This window comes from Macaca thibetana, chromosome 7 (assembly GCF_024542745.1).
Source record: "Macaca thibetana thibetana isolate TM-01 chromosome 7, ASM2454274v1, whole genome shotgun sequence".
Taxonomy (NCBI): Eukaryota; Metazoa; Chordata; class Mammalia; order Primates; family Cercopithecidae; genus Macaca; species Macaca thibetana.
The window spans coordinates 165,973,149-165,994,187 of NC_065584.1; the positions used below are offsets into that span (position 1 = coordinate 165,973,149).

The 21,039-nt window shown below is 47.7% G+C and overlaps 1 protein-coding gene across 4 annotated transcripts in view; it reads left to right on the plus strand.

Annotated features, from left to right (window-relative positions):
- CEMIP (cell migration inducing hyaluronidase 1) overlaps positions 1-8,956 on the plus strand; it is a 172,330-nt gene extending 163,374 nt beyond the window's left edge. For all 4 annotated transcript variants that reach the window (XM_050798563.1, XM_050798564.1, XM_050798565.1 and 1 more), the window contains 3 exons: positions 253-410; positions 4,244-4,344; positions 6,088-8,956. In XM_050798563.1, the coding sequence (XP_050654520.1) occupies positions 253-410; positions 4,244-4,344; positions 6,088-6,215 (387 nt within the window). In that variant the 3' untranslated portion in view covers positions 6,216-8,956. The remainder of the gene's footprint in view (positions 1-252; positions 411-4,243; positions 4,345-6,087) is intronic.
- Positions 8,957-21,039: the final 12,083 nt, after the last annotated feature.

Here is a 21,039-nt window from a genome sequence, read left to right on the forward strand (position 1 = left end):
TTAATTCCATCTGCAAAGATTGTATTTCCAGATAAGTCCACTTTCACAGGTTCCGGGTGAACGTATCTTTTGCAGGGCCACTATTTGACCCACTACTGAGGGCTACAAAGAGTTAAGTGGATAATGGAGTTTATGCTTTGAACAGCTGCATAGGCAACTTCTGCCTTCAGGGACTGCTTGGGAACCACCAGGGCAGGAGAATCTTGGGGCTTTGGCACCCAGCCTCACACCTGGATTGCTCTGACTCTGCAGGTGGATGGGAAGAAGTACCCCAGCTCGGAGGATGGCATCCAGGTGGTGGTGATTGACGGGAGCCAAGGGCGCATGGTGAGCCACATGAGCTTCAGGAACTCCATTCTGCAGGGCATACCGTGGCAGCTTTTCAACTATGTGGCGACCATCCCTGACAAGTGAGTCTGTGCCTCTGCTTCTGGAATTGGCTGCTGGCACAGCAGACCCCTGGGCAAGGGCCCCCTCCCTCGCACAAAGGCCCTCATCACAGATCAGTCTGGAAAAGCTCAGGCAGTCTCTACAGCCTGCCCACAAATCATGGGTGTTGGACGAGAGTGTCCTTGCCTGTGGACTCTGGTGTTGGAGCCGGGCTGCTGTGAATGTAGGTCAGGCAGAGGCAGGCGGGACAGCCCCGCTACACATGGGAAGGTTGCCCTGGCCCTCTTCACTACACTCCCGGCATGATCTCATCCCCTCCCACACCTTCAATACTATCCAAGTGCTGGTGGCTACTATCTCCAGCCTGGATCTCCTTCCTAAGCACCCGACATTCCAATCCAACTGCTACTTGGACAATGTCACCTGGACGTCTTGTATGGAACTGAATTCTCAGCCTTTTAAAATGTTTAACCTCCCAAACCAGCTACTTCTTCAGTTTTGATGAAATCATCACAGTCCATCCTGATAGCTAGGCCAGAATCTGGGCATTCTGTTTGACTCCTCTTTCTTTCCTCCACACACTATCAATTCCACCTGCATTACTGCTCGCCTGCTGGTTCCCTCCACAGCATCCTCTCTTCTGCTGCTCTGCCCAGGCCTTTGCTGGTCATCACCAGCACTGTTGGCATAGTCTCCTAACGGGCCTCCCTCTTCCAGTTGCCCCAACTCCAACCCATCTTCCATATTGGCTGCTGGTTTAAACTTCTTAAATGTAGGGAAAACCTGTGTCCCCTCTCCTTAGCAATCTTTGGTAATTCCCCAATACCTTACAAGTCTCCCCACATTGCCTCCTTGGTGAGGTCTTTTCCCATCCAACCCAAAAGTTCTATCTCAGCTGGGCACAGTGGCTTACACCTATAATCCCAGCACTTTGGGAGGCCGAGGTGGGCAGATCACGAGGTCGGGAGTTTGAGATCAGCTTGGCCACTATGGTGAAACCCCGTCTCTACTAAAAATACAAAAAACTTAGCTGGGTGTGGTGGTGCGCACCTGTAGTCCCAGCTACTCGGGAGGCTGAGGCAGGAGAATCACTTGAACCCAGGAGGCGGAGGTTACAGTGAGCCAAGATTGTGCCACTGCACTCCAGCCTGGGTGACAGAGCAAGACTCCATCTCAAAAAAAAAAAAAAAAGTTCTACCTCTGCTAAAGCACTACTCACAATAGGTCTGGTGGACACATCTGTTGCCCCATGAAGAGTGTGGCCTTCTCAATGTTGGGGCCGTGTCTAACTTCCCTTTGCATTTCTAGCACAGAACATGGCTAGTTAAGTGAGTGTACAGTTCACTCAGGAGCCACAACCTGGTGGAAAGTCTAAGCACTTCATGTGGTACCTGCTACATAGTAGGTGCTTAGTAAACATTAATAGTTATTGAATGAAAGCAAATGTACTTCCCAGATGCTGACTCCATGAGGGGCACGATGTGAACTGGGTACCTGGTGAGATTTTGGATAATGAGATTTTGCTTAACCACATTTACTCCCTCCCTCATTCCCCCATCAGATGCTCCTTCCGCATTCTATTTTTCATATGCAGATTCAGACAGAAGGACAAGGTTGACCAAATTAGGAAAAATAGTTATTATCTCGAGATCATGCCGTTTTGGGCAGAGGATTTTCTTTTGAAATGGAAGAAGAGGATGCAGAAGCTTGGAACAAGAAACTAGACTGCAGTGCTACTCTGTTTGGAACTGTGTGCAAGGCTCCTTCCAGCCCGAGCAGCAGCAACTCTCTGGGGGAAGCCCTTACTGGAATGGGCCACTCCCTGGGCTGGTGCTGGGTACCCAGGCAGGCATTGGTACCACTAGACCCCTCTCTAACCTCCTGGAAAGCAGCAGGGAATGAGGCAAGGCAGGTCCTGTCCTACTGTGGCTACGGGCCTTGCCTAGCCTGGCCCACCCTTCCTACCCCATCCAGCAGGCCACTACTGGCCCCAGGGTTCTGGGGAGGGAAGAGGGCAGCTGCTCACACCGTAAACGTCTAGCATGGCTTCTGGGAGCTGCCTGTGCCCTGCCACTCTGTGGGAGACTCCGTGCTGGCTGGTGCACGGGCTTTGAGGCCACGAGGATGGCATACCAGGCAAAGAAGTGTGCCCAACACAAGCAGGCTTCTGGGCGTCAGTGGGAGGCGGTGGGGACAAAAGAAGCCTGTCTCTCTGTCCCGCTCATGTGAGCTAACCTAGGTCCCCATCAGGAGGGCAGGACCTACATTTGAGTCCCATAAGTAGGAAGGTTGAGCTCCAACAAGGGACCATTAGCTTTTGTTCTGAAATGAAACAATGCAGAAATATCCTCCAGAGAACAGATCCTGAATCTAGAGTGGAGGATGTGTTAGCGATGAGCCCTCTCTCCTTAAGGGGCCTCACCCTACCAACCCTTTGGGCCTCACTCTCCAGCCTTCCTCAAGGGCCTGAGGCAGCCCCAGCTCCCTTCCTATCTATCCTTATTTCACACAAGCCCTTTGCATCTTAAGATCTTTCCTGCTGCTCCCAGTGGGACACAAATAGGGGTAACAACAGATTCCAGAATCCTATACAGTTTTTCCATGTCTGGACTGTGGTCTGTGGTTACAGAGTTCCTTTGAGATACGAACTGGATGCCCCATTGAGCTTCTGCCCCATTTCTATTCCCAAGGGAGGTGCTCACTTCCTCCTGTCTGGCCCAGCATGCTGAGTCTGCCACTGTGAAGGCTATTTTCCCAGCACTTTGGACTGAATACACCCCGAGGCAGGAGATAGACACTCCTTATTCCCAAGTTGAACTTTTGCAAGTTGGGACCTTCAGGCTGGGCACACACATTGCTCCAAACCTCTGCCTCTTTCAAGCACATTTCCCTTTGGCAGGTCCTCTGAGATACTTGGTAACTATTTGCTTCAATCTCCCCATTTGCAAAATAGAAGCAATAGCCCTGTCTTGCCTGACCAGAGAGAGAGGTGACATGAACATAAGAGGTCAATCTGAGCTCTTGATACAACCCGAGCATCATGGTAACGACATGGTGTTCTCCCCAGAAAGACTTCAAATCTGGCCATGCTCTTCCTGCAGCTCAGAGGAAGCTGGCTCTGGACTGTACTAAGTCTGTGTCCATCGAAAGAAGACAGCAAAAGAAAGATGGGCTCCAAGAGAAATCTTCTAGCATGGGGCTTCTAGAGCTTTAATGTATATACGATCTCCTGCAGATCTTGTAAAAACGCAGATTCTGATTCAGAGAGTCTGCAGTGGAGGAATTCTGTGGTTCTAATGAAATTCCAAGGGATGCCAAATGGAGCTGGTTTCTAGAACCTTCAGGATCTACAGGAGCCCCTGGATGGTTTTATGATTTGACAGATGCCCCCCTCCTTCTTCCCTCACCTCCTGTCTCTCTCATCCCTTCCTCCTTCCTTCCTCTGTCACCACATTTCTATGTGGTCTTACCTAACCAGGGCTGAGAACGTTCAAGGGAAGAGATGCATATTGAAGTCCTACTGTGTGCCGAGCCCTGGCATGGCGTGCTCTGTTTACAGCCTCTCCTCTGTTTGGAGAGAGACATATAAATGTGGTGAGCTGAGTCCAGGCTTGGAGAAGGCCGTGGGCATCAACTGTGGCCAGATGTGTGGGAGGGAGCTCAGGATGTTCGTCACCACATGGAAAGAGCCCATCAGCTCAGAACACAGGAGAGGCTGCCCTTTCCTGAATCCCTGGCCAGGCCTCTGGGCACTGCTAACTCCAGTCCCACCACGCACAACCCAACATCCCTCCCCATGCCCACTTGCCCCAGTTTGCCCTCTCTCTGGTCTAATTGTTTTCTTCTCTCACAGTTCCATAGTGCTCATGGTATCAAAGGGAAGATATGTCTCCAGAGGCCCATGGACCAGAGTGCTGGAAAAGCTTGGGGCAGACAGGGGTCTCAAGTTGAAAGGTAAGGGTTTGAACTGGGGTTTAAATTGACCCCCAAACCAGAGAAGGCAAATGCCTGGCATGGAGGTTGCTGTCGTCTTTTGCTGAGTTGAGAACATGCTTTGTACTAAACTTGGGTACAACCTCAGAATCCCCCACACAACTAGTGGTCTACTGGAATGGATGGGCAAGATGCCACCTGTTTACCACCCCCGCACTGCAGCAAATTTATTATAACTTGCTACCAGCCACTGAAAGAAAATTGCTAGAGTTGTTCACTCATTTGCTTGGAAAGTGGCCCTTTATTCAACAAAAGCATCATTTAAGAAAAGTAGCTTAGCCTCACCCTCCTACCCAATTCCTGCTATTCAGACTGGCCAGGGGTCCTGCATCTTCTTCAACATTCCAGCTTTTGTGTAGTCCTTTGCAGCTTGCAAAACTCTTATTTGTTCCTCTGAGATAGGTAGATGAAAAGAAAACTAGAAGCCCAGAGAACCTACATGGTTTGTCCAAGGCCAGGCAGCTCTTTGGTGGTGAAGCCTAGCACAGGTTTGCAGGCTGTGCTGGAACAAGCCATCCAGGAGGGACCTATCAGCATGACAACCATTATATCACAAAAACTAGGTGCAGGGAGAGTCCTCAGAGAGGTTGTGTGGGCGGTAGAGCAGCTCCATGGGCAATAATGATAATGATCATTGTGGTTCTGTTTAATGTTCAGCCTTGCACTTTGCAGAACATGTTATAATTATCTCACTTACTCATTAATAACCTGTACACCAGGTACTATTATTTCCATTTAAGATGAGGACACCAAGAATTTAACAGCCAAGCCACTTGTTTAAGGTTAGGACTTGGATCCTAATCTTCCTAACTCAAAGCTGGGCTTCTTAGTTATACACCATCCTCACTATGGAAAATATCAAAATCAGAAGCCCATCATATGGGGCGATAAGAAAAATCAGAAGCAATGCAAACCCTTCAAACCAGCCAAAGGAGAACATAAGGAAAAGAGAAGTATCCTTTCCAGCCCAGTCCTGGAATCATTTTGGAGCCTCTGTCTTTTAAATTAAGATCCCGGTTGCCAAAAGTTGATGTATGTAAGGTGACCTAAGTTGAATGGGACTTTCCCGGTGGTGATAAATGCATGTTGCCTGCCAGGATGGGCTGAGTATAGATGTGGATTCCCATGCCCCTTGGATGCTCAAGCTCTGAACTGCAAGATGGGGAGTGCTGTGTGGGGTTCAGGGGGTTAGAGTTCTAATGTGGGCTGCACCATTTACTACACACTCTTGGTCAAATTCCTTCACCTCTCAGAACTCCTTCTAAAGCCACAGAGTGATAGGGTGGGGGAGGAGATCTTGTAGATCAATGCCATCGTCTGATGGATGGGAACACTAGGCTTCAGAGAGGGGCAGGGACTTGCTGGTGGTCCTAGGGGCAGTTCGAAGGTAGGCAGGTTCCTAGGAGGTCTCCTCCCTTACAATTTGCCCCATTTCCTGCTGTGCATGGCTCCCCTGTCAAAAGCAAAGCCATCACCCTGCCTAGGTGGCATTGAGGCTCAGGTGAGACCCTGCCTGCCCCATACAAATGCATGTCAGGCACCATCAGTAGCTGAGCCCAGAGCTCTTCCCAAGGGGCCACAGTGCAGTGTGGCTGGGGGGTGCCTGGTAGGGGTGGGGGACTGGCGATGGGGAGCCCTGGAACGGGGTGGGGAAGCCGTCCTCTCATAGGGCTTTTGCTCAGGAGACTCATCATTGCTTTTCAGAGCAAATGGCATTCGTTGGCTTCAAAGGCAGCTTCCGGCCCATCTGGGTGACTCTGGACACTGAGGATCACAAAGCCAAAATCTTCCAAGTTGTGCCTATCCCTGTGGTGAAGAAGAAGAAGTTGTGAGGACAGCTGCCGCCTGGTGCCACCTCGTGGTAGACTATGACGGTGACTCTTGGCAGCAGACCAGTGGGGGATGGCTGGGTCCCCCCGTCCCTGCCAGCAGCTGCCTGGGAAGGCCGCGTTTCAGCCCTGATGGGCCAAGGGAAAGATATCAGAGATGCTGGTGCTGCCGCCTGCCCCTACTCAAGTGTCTACCTGGAGCCCCTGGGGCGGTGCTGGCCAATGCTGGAAACATTCACTTTCCTGCAGCCTCTTGGGTGCTTCTCTCCTATCTGTGCCTCTTCAGTGGGGATTTGGGGACCATATCAGGAGACCTGGGTTGTGCTGACAGCAAAGATCCACTTTGGCAGGAGCCCTGACCCAGTTAGGAGGTAGCCTGGAGGGCTGGTCATTCACAGATCCCCATGGTCTTCGGCAGACAAGTGAGGGTGGTAAATGTAGGAAAAAGAGCCTTGGCCTTAAGGAAATCTTTACTCCGGTAAGCAAGAGCCAGCCTGACAGGATTAGGACCTGGGGTGGAACTGGCTACCCTTGGGGAAGAGGCAAGCCCTGCCTCTGGCCGTGTCCACCTTTCAGGAGACTTCGGGCAGCAGGCTGGGACTTGGACTAGATGACTCTCAAAGGCCCTTTTTGTTCTGAGATTCCAGAAGTCTGCTGCATTTCACATGGTACCTGGAACCCAACAGTGGAGGAAAACATTCCTTTCCACTGATATCCATGATGCTCGGTGCCCAGGGCACACGGGATGGAGAGGTGAGAACTAACGCCTAGCTCGAGGGGCCTGCAGTCCAATGGGACAGGCAGTCAGGTCCATGTGCACTGCAATGCCAGGCAGAGAAATCACAGAGAGGTAAAATGGAGACCAGTGCCATTTCAGAGGGGAGGCTCAGGAAGGCTTCTTGCTTGCAGGAATGAAGGCTGGGGGCATTTGCTGGGGGGAGATGAGGCAGTCTCTGGAATGGCTCAGGGATTCAGCCCTCCCTGCCGCTGCCTGCTGAAGCTGGTGACTGCAGGGTCGCCGTTTGCCCATGCCTCTCTGGCCCACTCATGATGGAGAAGTGTGGTCAGAAGGGAGAAATGGGCTTTGCTGCTTATGAGCACAGAGGAATCTGGTGTCCAGGCAGCCCCGCCTCTGATTCTGAGAGGGTGGAGTGAGGTCCACAGAAGTGAGTTCCTGCCTTGGGGCCTCATTTGCTCTTCATCCAGGGAACTGAGCACGGGGGCCTCCCAGAGACTCTAGATGTGCTCACACTCCCTTGGTCTGGGATTTCCGAGCTGGAAATATAGAACATATCTAGTCCAAAGCCTTCATTTTAACAGATGGGGAAAATGAGCCCCCAAGATGGGAAAGAACCACATAGCCAGGGGAGGGCCCGGGGAGCCCCACCCTAGCCCTTGCTGCCACACCACATTGCCTCAACAACTGGCCCCTGAGTGCCCAGGCACTCCTGAAGTAGCTTCTGGAAATGGGGACAAGTCCCCTCGAAGGAAAGGAAATGACTAGAGTAGAATGACAGCTAGCCACTCTCTTCCCTCCTGCTCCCAGCGCACACAAACCTGCCCTCCCCTTCGTGTTGGCGGTCCCTGTGGCCTTCACTTTGTTCACTACCTGTCAGCCCAGCCTGGGTGCACAGTAGATGCCAACTCCCCATTGGTGCTACCTAGCTCTCCTGTCTCTGTAGCTCTACAGGTGAGGCCCAGCAGAGGGAGTAGGGCCTGCCATGTTTCTGGTGAGCCATTTTGACTGATCTTGGGTGTCTGAACAGCTATTGGGTCCACCCCAGTCCCTTTCGGCTGCTGCTTAATGCCCTGCTCTCTCCCTGGCCTACCTTAGAGAGAGCCCAAAGAGCTCCTGTAAGAGGGAGAACTCTATCTGTGGTTTATAATCTCACATGAGGCACTGGGGTCTCCCTGGGTCTTGTGATGAACTACGTTTATCCCCTTTCCTGCCCCAACCACAAACTTTCCTTCAAAGAGGGCCTGCCTGGCTCCCTCCACCCAACTGCACCCATGAGACTCGGTCCAAGAGTCCATTCCCCAGGTGGGAGTCAACTGCCAGGGAGGTCTTTCCCACCAAACATCTTTCAGCTGCTGGGAGGTGACCATAGGGCTCTGCTTTTAAAGATATGGCTGCTTCAAAGGCCAGACTCACAGGAAGGACCTCTTCCAGGGAGATTAGCGGTGATGGAAAGGAGAGTTAAAATGACCTCATGTCCTTCTTGTCCACGGTTTTGTTGAGTTTTCACTCTTTTAATGCAAGGGTCTCACACTGTGAACCACTTAGGATGTGATCACTTTCAGGTGGCCAGGAATGTTGAATGTCTTTGGCTCAGTTCATTTAAAAAAGATATCTATTTGAAAGTTCTCAGAGTTGTACATATGTTTCACCATACAGGATCTGTACCTAAAACTTTCTTTCCTAAACCATTCACCAAGAGCCAATATCTAGGCATTTTCTTGGTAGCACAAATTTTCTTATTGCTTAGGAAATTGTTCTCATTATTTCTGTGTGTAAGACTTAAGTGAGTTCGGTCTTTAAGGAAAGCAACGCTCCTCTGAAATGCTTGTCTTTTTTCTGTTGCCGAAATAGCTGGTCCTTTTTCGGGAGTTAGATGTATAGAGTGTTTGTATGTAAACATTTCTTGTAGGCATCACCATGAACAAAGATATATTTTCTATTTATTTATTATATGTGCACTTCAAGAAGTCACTGTCAGAGAAATAAAGAACTGTCTTAAATGTCATGATTGGAGATGTCCTTTGCATTGCTTGGAAGGGGTGTACCTAGAGCCGTGGACATTGGCTCTGGTCTGGAAAATTTTGCTGTATTATAGTAAACATACAAAGGATGTCATCATCTTGTCTGTTTCATTTTCTATTAAAATGGGCTTCATTTTATCTAGGGATAATAACTTATCTAAGGATAGCCTAAGATAACCAGTTATCTAAGGATAATAAGGCTGATGAAATCACCCCATGTGTCTGCCTTACTTCCATGGCCTTATTCCCAAGAGCTAGTCATATGTCAACATCCTACTCTGCCCTGCCCATGGCGGGGGCTGGGGGGCGGCGGGGGGATGTCCATAAAAGCAGGTGGAGATGGTTCAAAGAAAGAAAAGATGTCATTCATATGGCCAGCCATGTCCAGAACATGATGCATCCTCCACATTTCTAAGCGGTCAGGAGGCTGTCACTTCAACTCCCCTCCCTGATGGGGAAGCCAAGCAGAAGCGGCACTCTGTTTTCCGCCCAGGCTCTGTTTGGCCAGAGGCCAAACACATGTTTGACAAGAGCATGGGGCTGAGGTGGCAAAAACAAGTCCAAATCAAACTGGCAGACAAGAGAGGTAGGCACAGGTAGAGGGCGCCTCAAGCAGTGCTGGAAGGGGTCTGGAGGGGAGACAGTGAGGGGCAGAAGTTACAGCAGGTGAACTGGGAGTGGTCCGGAACTGCCTGTCCACAATGGCAGCCACTAGCTTCATGGGGCTACATACATTTAAATTAATTTAAATTAAATGCAATTACAAATCCAGTTCCTCAATCACACTGGCCACATTTCAAGTGCTCAATGGCTATGTGTGTCTAGTGGCTGCCATATAGGATAGAGCCGATATAAAACATTTCCGTCATCACAGAGAGTTCTCTTGATGATTTCCAAAGAGCTTCTGGGTCTTATAATTGAGGTTAAAAACAAAACAACTATGTCTCGTGTGTGTGTGTGTGTGTGTGTGTGTGTGTGTGTGTGCATCTGCGTATGGTCAATCCACTTAAAGGGGCTGGTACCAGACTGGTGGTTTTAAGCTGCCAATACACAAATATATCTGGTAGACTAGCTTTGGGCATAAAGTCAGCTGTGCAGTAGAGAGTACATGGCCTCTACCTTCAGGAAACTTTGCCAGGAGAAAGAGATTACATTTGCACACTCAGTCAACAAATATTGTTGCACCCCTGCTCTGTGACAGGCACCATGCACACAGAGGAACACAGAATGACCCCATGGAGAACATGAAATTATCTGCCCAATGAGTGGTGTGGAGGGGTTCTGAAGACGGGGAGTAGTTATTACCTGGAGTGGTCAGGGAAGGTCAGTGAGTGGAAGTAGGACAGGTGTTGGCCTGAGAGAGGATAAGAGAAGGGCCTTTTGTAAGAGGCACAGTCTGACAGAGGGTCAGCTATCAGGGTGTGGGCTTGAGGACACCTGGACATAAATCAAGGATCAGTCATGAGAGGCAAAGTGGAAGGTGGGTTGGACCAAACACAGGGCCAGCTTTAGGCCCTACTGACTGTGATGATAGGGGGTGGCGCGTTACTAATGACTTCTCAGCCAGAAGTGTCACTGAGTGAAAGACAGCACAGCCCACTGGTTTAGTAGGTGCAATAGAAAAGGCATCCAGGGAGGACTAGGAAAGCAGACGCCAACGAGGAACCATCAAGTAATGGGACACTGCACCCAGCCAGACATGCAGCAAAAGAAGCCACAGAGAGGTCAGGGTGGAGGGACAGGCAGGCACTTCAGGGTCCTTCAATATTTGTCTCTGCAATAGTCACCAAATCCCACAGGTAGTCACTGTGCAATGCATTAGGTGACCAGTGGGCACCTCCCGTTCCTTCCACAGGGAGACAGACAGGATGCTCTGCTCTGCCTCACCAGCCTGGGAGGGGACAGGTCAGAAAAGTGTGGCAGATGAAGTTTTGCAGAATGCATAGGAATGAACCAAGTGAAGAAGGGCGAAGAACATTCCTGGTGAGGCAATGGTGCTGAAAAGGCCTGGAGGCCATGTGTAGGAATTGCTGGAGGAAAGGGGGTGGGGCTCCTCCTCACAGACTGGAGGGGAGAAGGCGTGGACGTTCACTCATGGAGGCTGGGGTGGCTTTAGAAGTCAGTGCAGTGACAGCTAAGAACATCTGCCTAAAGAAAATGCAATGGCACAAAGCCAGAAGCAGGCGTTGGGGGAATTTTGTCCCCATACCCACAGGCACACAGGGTATGCTGAGTTGAGCACACAGGCAGTCTCTGAGGTGGCATATGCCTGCATCTCCAGTCTGGTCACCCATTCCTTCCTCATCCCCAGTCCCCAGATGAACCCTAATTCTCATCCCCTCCCACTGGTTCAAGGATTTTAGAGTCCTCATAACATGGTGGATGACCTGACCCACCCTGCTCTCTCTCCTCTTGGCTCATGCCTACTCATGTTCCAGGACGTAGCCCCACACAAAGCCTTCTCTGACCCATGCCTGGCAGCTTTCTCCTTCCTCCCCTGGGTGCAGAGCCCAGTGCCTTGATATTGCGCCCCCTGTCCCAGGCTGTCATTCACTCCTTCCCCCAGACTGTAGCCTCCTACAGAGCATAGGCCACAGGTTTTCCCATATCTGGCAGAGTTCTGCTGGGTAATGTATGCTTGCTGTGTTGAACAAAGGCATAAAAGCTGACCCTGGCGCAACCCTCCGGCCTCCAGTACTGAAGTCAAAATCCCGATGCCCTTTGACCCCATCCTAGCTGTTTTAGCCAGGGGGCCAGGTACGGGGCAGGCGTTTTCTCAACCACAGAGAAAGGAGTAGGATGTGGGTGGTGGGAAGGGCTTAATCCTGGGAGGATCAAGTCCACAGACACCCGGCAGTGCCCTCATTTCCTCAGGGCTGGGTTGGGGTGAGAAGGGGAGCAGACAGAGGGAATGGTGAGGGCTGGGGGAGGGGATGGAGGAAGGGAGGAGCTCATTGTCCCAGGACCTGCCCTCCCTCACAGAAAACAATCAGGAGCATCAAACAGAATCGACAACATGCATGACTCAGCTTTGAAAGCTATAAAGCAGCTTGTCTAACCCACAGCCAGTGGGCTACATGCAGCCCAGGATGGCTTTGCATGTAGCCCAACACTAATTCGTAAACTTTCTTAAAATATTATGAGATTTTTTTGCATTTTTTTAAAGCTCATCAGCTATCGTTAGTGCTAGTGTATTTTATGTATGGCCCAAGACAATTCTCCTTCTTCCAATGTGGCCCAGGGAAGCCAAAAGATCAGACGCCTATGCTCTAAAGCCTGCTACTCAGTGTGGTCCATGGGTCAATGGCATCAGCATCATCAACAGCAGCCGGGGGAGGTGGTTCACACCTGTAGCCCCAGCACTTTGGGAGGCTGAGGCAGGTGGATTGCTTGAGCCCAGGAGTTCAAAACCAGCCTGGGCAACATAGCGAGACCTTGTCTCTACTAGAAAAAAAAAAAAAATTCAGCACCACCCTGGAGTATAACCAGGAGCTGGTTAGAAATGCTCAATCTCAGGCTCTCCCAGATCAGCTGAATCAGAATCTGCATTTTAAGAAGGGACCCAGGGTAGTTGTTTGCAGAGTAAAGTTTGAGAAGTGTGGTTTTTTGTTTATTTTTTTGTGAGACAGAGTCTTGCTCTTTAGCCTAGGCTGGAGTGAAGGGGTGCGATCTCGGCTCCCTGCAACCTCCGCCCCCCAGGTTCAAGCGATTCTCCTGCCTCAGCCTCCTGAGTAGCTGGGATTACAGGCACCTGCCACCACGCCCGGCTAATTTTTTTGTATTTTTAGTGGAGACAGGGTTTCGCCATGTTGGCCATGGCTAGTCTTAAACTCCCGACCTCAGGTGATCCACCTGCCTCGGCCACCCAACGTGCTAGGATTACAGGCGTGAGCCACTGCGCCTGGCTGAGAAGTGTGGTTTTAGGAGTCTCTAAGAGACCAGGCACAGTGGCTCATGCCTGTAATCCCAGCACTTTGGGAGGCCACAGCAAGAGGATTACTTAAGCCCAGGAGTTTGAGACCAGCTTGGCAACATGGCGAAACCTCATCTCTACAAAAAATACAAAAATTAGCCAGGCGTGGTAGTCCTGTGTGGTCCAGGTGTGCCTGTGGTCTCAGCTACTACAGGATCACTTGAGCCCGGAAGATGGAGACTGCAGTGAGCCGAGATTGCACCACTACACGCCAGCCTGGGTGACGGAGTGAGATCCTGTCTAAAAAATAATAAAAAAATAAAATTAAAAAGACCCTAAGACCCTAGGCAGCAGGTTTAGAATGGATTTTATATAAGGCTGCCCAGCTCTGATGACATGAAGTGTGGTGAACAGAAAGCTCTGGGCTAAAAATCTGAAGGCATCCAACTGCTCCCCTTGACTGCAAGATTCCTTTGTTCTTCCCCTGGTCCCCACACACTAATTACTGAGGACAAGGAACATGTCTACAGAAAAGTCAGGCTTAGGTGTTATTCATGGTGAGAACAAAAGAAAACAGTTCTCTGACACACAAAGGCTTAGAAAGAGTAGCACTTGGCTGCTTTTCCAGAAAATGTTACTCTAAGGTATTTTCTAAATCAGATAGAGAAACAAAATCAAGAATTTAAAATTGGGGTAAGGGGAACAGGAAAAAAAAAGCCAGCAACCAACCCTAAAACCACAAAGATATTGCAATAAGTTTTATAAATATAAACACAGAATTCGGTGCAAAGCCAAAAGCAATTTTGAGATAGACAATTGTTAATATTTACAAAGGAAAATTGGGTTTTACAAACCCGGGATATACGGTAATAACAAGCACAACGGATACAAGGAGGGAGTGTGCAGAGGGGGTGGCTGTGTTAAGCTCTTCATCTTCTCTCTCTGTTTTTTTTGTTTATTTGTTTGAGACAGAGGGTTTTGTTTTGTTACCCAGTCTGGAGTGCAGTGGCATGATCCTAGCTCACTGTGACCTCAACTTCCCAGGCTCAAGTGATCCTCCTACCTCACCTCCTGAGAGCTAGGACTACAGGCTCAAGCTACCATGCCCAGCTATTTATTTATTTATTTATGTTTTGTAGAGATGGGGTCTCATTGGTTAGCCCAGGCTGGTCTCAAATTCCTGAGTTCAAGCAATTCTCCTACCTCAGCCTCCCAAAGTGCTGGGATTATAGATATGAACCACCATGCTCGGTTTCTTCATCTTCTCTTGTGGGAGGAAATTGTTTCATGTTGTTTTAGACATTAACAGATTTATAATTATAGGTTTAAGAAGGAAAAAAACCTAATGATGATAATGAATAGCATTTAAAAATGTGACATCTCCCCACCACTGCAGAAGAAAAAAAACAAACAAAATACAGCCTCTATAAGGAGAGGTGTCAGAAAGATGACATGAAAATGACAGCACAGCACCTGGGTAAAAAGGAGTCCAGCCACTACAGCAGTAACAGTACGTAACCAACCTAGGTTTCCCAGCGAAAAATGAAAGATCTTCAGGTTCTATTAAGAAAACAAAATTAAATTATTTGTTGCCTACAGGCTTACCACTATAAACATTGGCTGCTTGAGTATGGTCAGTTTTTAGAGACCACCTTTCCTCTCTTCGTATTTAGCTGAACTTGCTTAGCTCCCATGATTGGAAAAAACTTGGCAATCCCCATCCAATGCAACACACACACACACACACACACACACACGAAATTGGCTCATGCAATTACAGAGACCAACAAGTCCTAAGACCGGCAGGCAGTACACAAGCTTGAGACCCAGGAGAGCTGATGGTATAACTCCAGTCTGAAGACTGGCAGGCTTGAGACCCAGAAGGAGCCAATGTTTCAGCTCAGCCCAAAAAGCAGTGTCTCAGCTCAAAGGTTGTCAGGCAGAAGGAACTCTCTCTTACTCAGCCTTTTCGTTCTATTCAGGCCTTCCACTGGTTGCATGAAGCACCACTCCCCCACATTAGGGAGGGCCATCTGCTTTACTCATTCTACCAATTCCAATGTCAATCTCATTCAGAAACGTTCTCACTGAAACTCCCAGTATCATATTTGACTAAATCTCTGGGTAGCCCCTGGCCCAGTCCAGTGGACACATAAAATTCACCATCCCAGATTGCCTCTTTCCTTCTTGATTTCCTCAAATTACACAAACACAAAGAAGTTATTTATAGCGGAATTTTGCTGAAGATTTAGGAATACGGCATAGCAACAGCTTCAAACAGAATATTAGTCATCATTTCCCAGAAGTTCCTCTACCCTCCCATTCGCCTCCACACACCTTAAGTGAATTCCTGAGTCAGGCTGCTACTAGAACATCAGAATTCTCCTTGCCTTATCAGGTATAGAATTGTTGCTCTCTCATCAATAAAAAGATTGGTCCCAGACATTTCTTTTATTTCAATTAATTAATTAATTTAGAGATGAGGTCTCACTCTGTCACCCACGCTGAAGAGCAGTGGTGCGACCTTGGCTCACTGCAACCTTCACCTCCCAGGTTCAAGCAATTCTCCCACCTCAGCCTCCTGAGTAGCTGAGACCACAGGTATGTGCCACCACACTCAGCTAATTTCTTCTATTTTTTGGTAGAGATGGGGTTTTGCCATGTTGCCCTGGCTGGTCTCAAACTCCCGAGCTCAGGTGATCTGCCTGCCTTGGCCTCCCGAAGTGCTGGGATTACAGGCATGAGCCACCGTGCCTGGCCTTAGGCATTTCTTTTCATGTCCAAACAGTCCTCAAGATGCTCTGCTGAGCAAAGAACTCTCTCTCAGGGGTCACTACCCTTCAGCAGTAGAAATGATCTGCAGAGGCCTCGCAATTGCAGCCTGTCTTCAATGTGATCAGGTTGGGAGCAGGATGGTCTTTTCAAGGTCCTTGATGTGTCAGTTTATGGAATGGGAATTGCTGAGGCAATAGATGACAGTTACCCCCATGTTCTGTGGAAAAGCTCCTAGAGTAGCTGTGAAGGACTTGGTAAGAAGTGGTGACCCACCTCCAGGCTAAGGAAGAGAAGGCTGGAGGGTTACTGAAGGGGTGATGCCCTGAAGGAAATTTACAAACAAGTCCATGTGCTATTGGGTTTCCCCTCTCTCAAAGGGTGCATCCTGTAAACCCAGTGAGAGGTTCCAAGAGAACCCCTCTTGGGGAGATGGCAGAGATTTACAAAAGGAAGAGACTGACATTTTACTTCTCAGCTGAACACTTTCTGAGTGCCTAAAACTCACAGGTCATCCAGCTGCTGTTGGAGCTGGGGGAGACAGTTTTCTGGAGAGCCTGCCTTACATGCCTGTCATGTGGAAGGGTAGAGGTTGAAGGTGTCTCTTGCCCAGAGATGACCAAAGGCAGATGTAGGCTGGAGCTGCTGCAGTGCCTGGAAGGATGAAGGGCAGCCTCTGGGTCAGTGTACTCACTCCTTTTGGCTGGGCAAGGATGTGTGAGGCTTCCCACGAGTCAAGTGTACACTGTGGAAATTAGTGCAGCCCTACTGTGAGCTAGTTTGAAAGGGCCCTGTTGGAAGTGGCTGCCTGCTTAGGTGAAGGGGTTCCTGATAGAAAGAGGATATAGGGTAACTCCAAGGGGTTTCACCAGTATTCAGCTGGAAAATGTCTTGCTCAGATCAAAGTTGGTAAGGGGGATCTTGGAATATTCTCCAAACGTGCCAGACAATAAATGACACCTGCCATAACAAAGGACACTTACAAACCCTCTTTCTACCATAACACAAATTATTAAAGATTTTCTTTTTTTTTTTTTTGAGACAGTCTCGCTCTGTCACCCAGGCTAGAGTGCAGTGGCACGATCTCGGCTCACTGCAAGCTCTGCCTCTTGGGCTCACGCCATTCTCCTGCCTCAGCTTCCCGAGTAGCTGGGACTACAGGTGCCCGCCACCACGCCCATCTAATTTTTTGTATTTTTAGTAGAGACGGGGTTTCACTGTTAGCCAGGATGGTCTCGATCTCCTGACCTTGTGACCTGCGTGAGCCACTGCGCCTGGCCTATTAAAGATTTTTAACCCCTCTTCTTCCAATCCCCCCACTTATGTGCCCCTGCTGGAGCCAGCAGGAATAGGAAGAGATGGGAGAAGTGGAGAGAAAAAGCAAAGTGGAAGACAAAAGAATAGCTAATGTCCCCATTCTCTCCTGGAGGTGCTCAAAAAGAAGTGGGTAAGAGCAGTGGTGTGCAGGTAAACTCAATTGGAAGCAGGGGTAGGGGGGTGGTGGGTGGGAGAAGCCCTGTTTGTAGTATTTGTTGATGCCCACAGTATAAATTCTCCCATCATGGCTGATTTTCAGCTGCAATTGTTTCACAACCAGCTTGTAAAATTCCTATTTAACAATTGGTTTTTACCAGCTGGTCCCAGTCAGCTCATCACTGGCAGAAGACTGAGTCAACAAAGAAGGTTTAAGATAGCACTGAGTCCAGGCATGGTGGCTCACACCTGTAATCCCAGCACTTTGGGAGGCCAAGGTGGGCAGATCGCTTGAGCCCAGGAGTTCAAGGCCAGCCAGGGCAACGTGGAAAAACCCCAACTCTACAAAAAACACAAAAATTAGTTGGGTGTGGTGGCACCCGCCCGTAGTTCCAGCTACTCAGGAGGCTGAGGTGGAAAGATCACCTGAGCTCAGGGAAGTCAAGGCTGCAGTGAACTGTGATTGTACCACTGTACTTCAGCCTGGGTGACAGAGAACATCCTGTGTCAAAAAGAAAAAAAAAAAACAAAACAGCATGGAGAAAAAAAATAAAACTCCTTCCCAGTTTGTACCTTTCAAGATCAGCACATTCAACCAACCAATTACACAAAGTGGGAAGAAAGAGTGCAAGGACTTACACTCCCTTGGAAAGAAAGAATTAAGCTGTTAAAATGAAATTCTACTTATTTGCATCTTTTAAATAATTATTTCTCCTTATTTCTCCTTCATATTCTAGAGGGAAAACACTCGATATATGGTTGAATAATGACACAATGTTGGGGATCAGGAATGCTTTCTTAAACAAAACATCAAAGGAAAAATCATCAAAATTGGTTGATATGCCTACATAAAATTATTGAAACTCTAAACAATATTGACAGTAAATAAACTGAGGAAATGAGTTTAAAATACATATCCCAGAAAAGAAATTATTATCTTTGGATGTCTAGTCATCTTCTGTTTGCCTCCAGATCAATTCTACATCCTTCCCTGCCCTGTATAGGCCCCAAGAGGCCAAGACGTGTCCAGCAGCCGTTGCCTGGCCCTCTGGCTCCCTGTTGGGTTTGGCCAATTGGCAGCACCGTCAACAGATGGAAGGGAGGAAGGAAAGTGCTGGCTTAGGGAATTCATGCCACTGTCTCCCTTTTTACTGTGTCTCTGTGAGTTGACTGTATCCCTCTAAGAAAGATGAGCTTTGGTCAGGAGTCCTTTCCCGGTCCCAGTAATTGCCCTCTCTCTCAGCATCCAGGCTTAGCGGTGGTAACTGGCCCCCACTTTTGCAAGCCCAGGGCTACTGCACTACTCTTTGCTGGGGTCCCTAAACTGTATGCACACAATTTGCAAACAATCCTGCCATTAAATGCTCCTTTATCCATGCCATCTGCTTCCTGCTGAGATTCTGTTTTTATATATGAGAGGCTCTTACAAAGCAGTAAGGAACCAAAAAAAAAAAAAAAAAAAAAAAAAAGAAAGAAAGAAAAGAAAAACAACAAAAGGGGGCCAATTTACATAAGAAAAAATATAAATGGCAAAATGGCAAAAGATATATTTAAAAACTAAACCTTGTTGGTAATTATAAAATGCAAATTGAAACAACAGTGAGATGATATTATCCACCTAGTAAACTAGAAAATAGTAAAAAGAACCATAAAAGACAGAAGAAATGAATGCTCTTAGACAATGAGGATAGAAGAATAATTTGGTACAAATTTTCTATAAAGCAATTTAGTACTATGTAAAAATGACTGCAAAATGTATTCAGATTTTGGCTCCAAAATTCTGTCAAAGAATTTATCCTAAAGAAAGAGCTACAGAAATGCACAAGAATTTATGACAAAGATATTCACTGCAGCATGTTATATGATGATGAAAACTGTAAAACAACCTAAGCAGTCAACAATCAGATATTGGCTAAATATACCATCACAAAGAAGATGAAAGAAAAAACACAGACAAGCAAATGTTGAGAGATTTTGCCACCACCAGGCCTGCCTTACAAGAGCTTCTGAAGGAAGCACTAAACTTGGAAAGGAACAACCAGTACCAGTCACTGCAAAAACATGCCAAATGGTAAAGACCATCGATGCTAGGAAGAAACTGCATTCATTAACGGGCAAAATGACCAGCTAGCATCATAATGACAGGATCAAATTCACACATAACAATATTAACCTTAAATGTAAATGGGCTAAATGCTCCAATTAAAAGACACAGACTGGCAATTGGATAAAGAGTCAAGACCCATCAGCATGCTGTATTCAGGAGACCCATCTCACGTGCAAAGATGCACATAGACTCAAAATAAAGGGATGGAGGAAGATCTACCAAGCAAACGGAAAGCAAAAAAGAACAGGGGTTGCAATCCTGGTCTCTGATAAAATCAACTTTAAACCAACAAAGATCAAAAGAGACAAAGGCCATGATCAATTCAACAAGAAGAGCTAAGTATCCTAAATATATATGCACCCAATACAGGAGCACCCAGATTCATAAAGCAAGTTCTTAGAGACCTATAAAAAGACTTAGACTCCCACACAATAATAATGGGAGACTTTAACACTTCACTGTCAATATTAGACAGATCGAGACAGAAAATTAACAGGATATCCAGGACTTGAACTCAGCTCTGGACCAAGCGGACCTAATAGACATCTACAAAACTTCCCACCCCAAATCAACAGAATATACATTTTTCTCAGCACCGCATCACACTTATTTATTCTAAAATTGACCACATAATTCGAAGTAGAACACCCCTCAGCAAATGTAAAAGAATAGAAACCACAAGAAACTGTCTCTCAGACCACAGTGCAATCAAATTAGAACTCAGGATTAAGAAACTCACTCAAAACTGCGCAACTACAAGGAAACTGAACAACCTGCTCCTGAATGACTACTGGGTACATAATGAAATGAAGGCAGAAATAAGGATGTTCTTTGAAACCAATGAGAACAAAGACACAACGTACCAGAATCTCTGGGACACATTTAAAGCAGTGTGTAGAGGGAAATTTATAGCATTAAATGCTCATAAGAGAAAGCAGGAAAGATCTAAAATTGACACCTAACATCACAATTAAAAGAACTAGAGAAGCAAGAGCAAACAAATTCAAAAGCTAGCAGAAGGCAAGAAATAACTAAGATCAGAGCAGAACTGAAGGAGATAGAGACACAAAAAACCCTTCCAAAAATCAATGAATCCAGGAGCGGGGTTTTTTTTTTTTTTTTTTTTTTTTTTTTTTTTTTTTGAGGCGGAGTCTCGCTCTGTCGCCCAGGCTGGAGTGCAATGGCCAGATCTCAGCTCACTGCAAGCTCCGCCTCCTGGGTTTACGCCATTCTCCTGCCTCAGCCTCCCGAGTAGCTGGGACTACAGGCGCCCGCCACCTCGCCCGGCTAGTTTTTTGTATTTTTAGTAGAGACGGGGTTTCACCGTGTTAGCCAGGATGGTCTTGATCTCCTGACCTCGTGATCCGCCCGTCTCGGCCTCCCAAAGTGCTGGGATTACAGGCTTGAGCCACCGCGCCCGGCCCAGGAGCGGGGTTTTTGAAAAGATCAACAAAACAGACAGATCGCTAGCAAGACTAATAAAGAAGAAAAGAGAGGAGAATCAAATAGATGCAGTAACAAATGATAAAGTGGATATCTCCACCAATCCCACAGAAATACAAACTACCATCAGAGAATACGATAAACACCTCTATGAAAATAAACTAGAAAATCTAGAAGAAATGGATAAATTCCTGTACTCATACACCCTCCCAAGACTAAACCAGGAAGAAGTTGAATCTCTGGCTCTCTGAATATTCAAACAGGTTCTGAAATTGAGGCAATAATTAATAGCTTACCGACCAAAACAAGTCCAGGACCAGACAGATTCACAGCTGAATTCTACCAGAGGTACAAAGAGG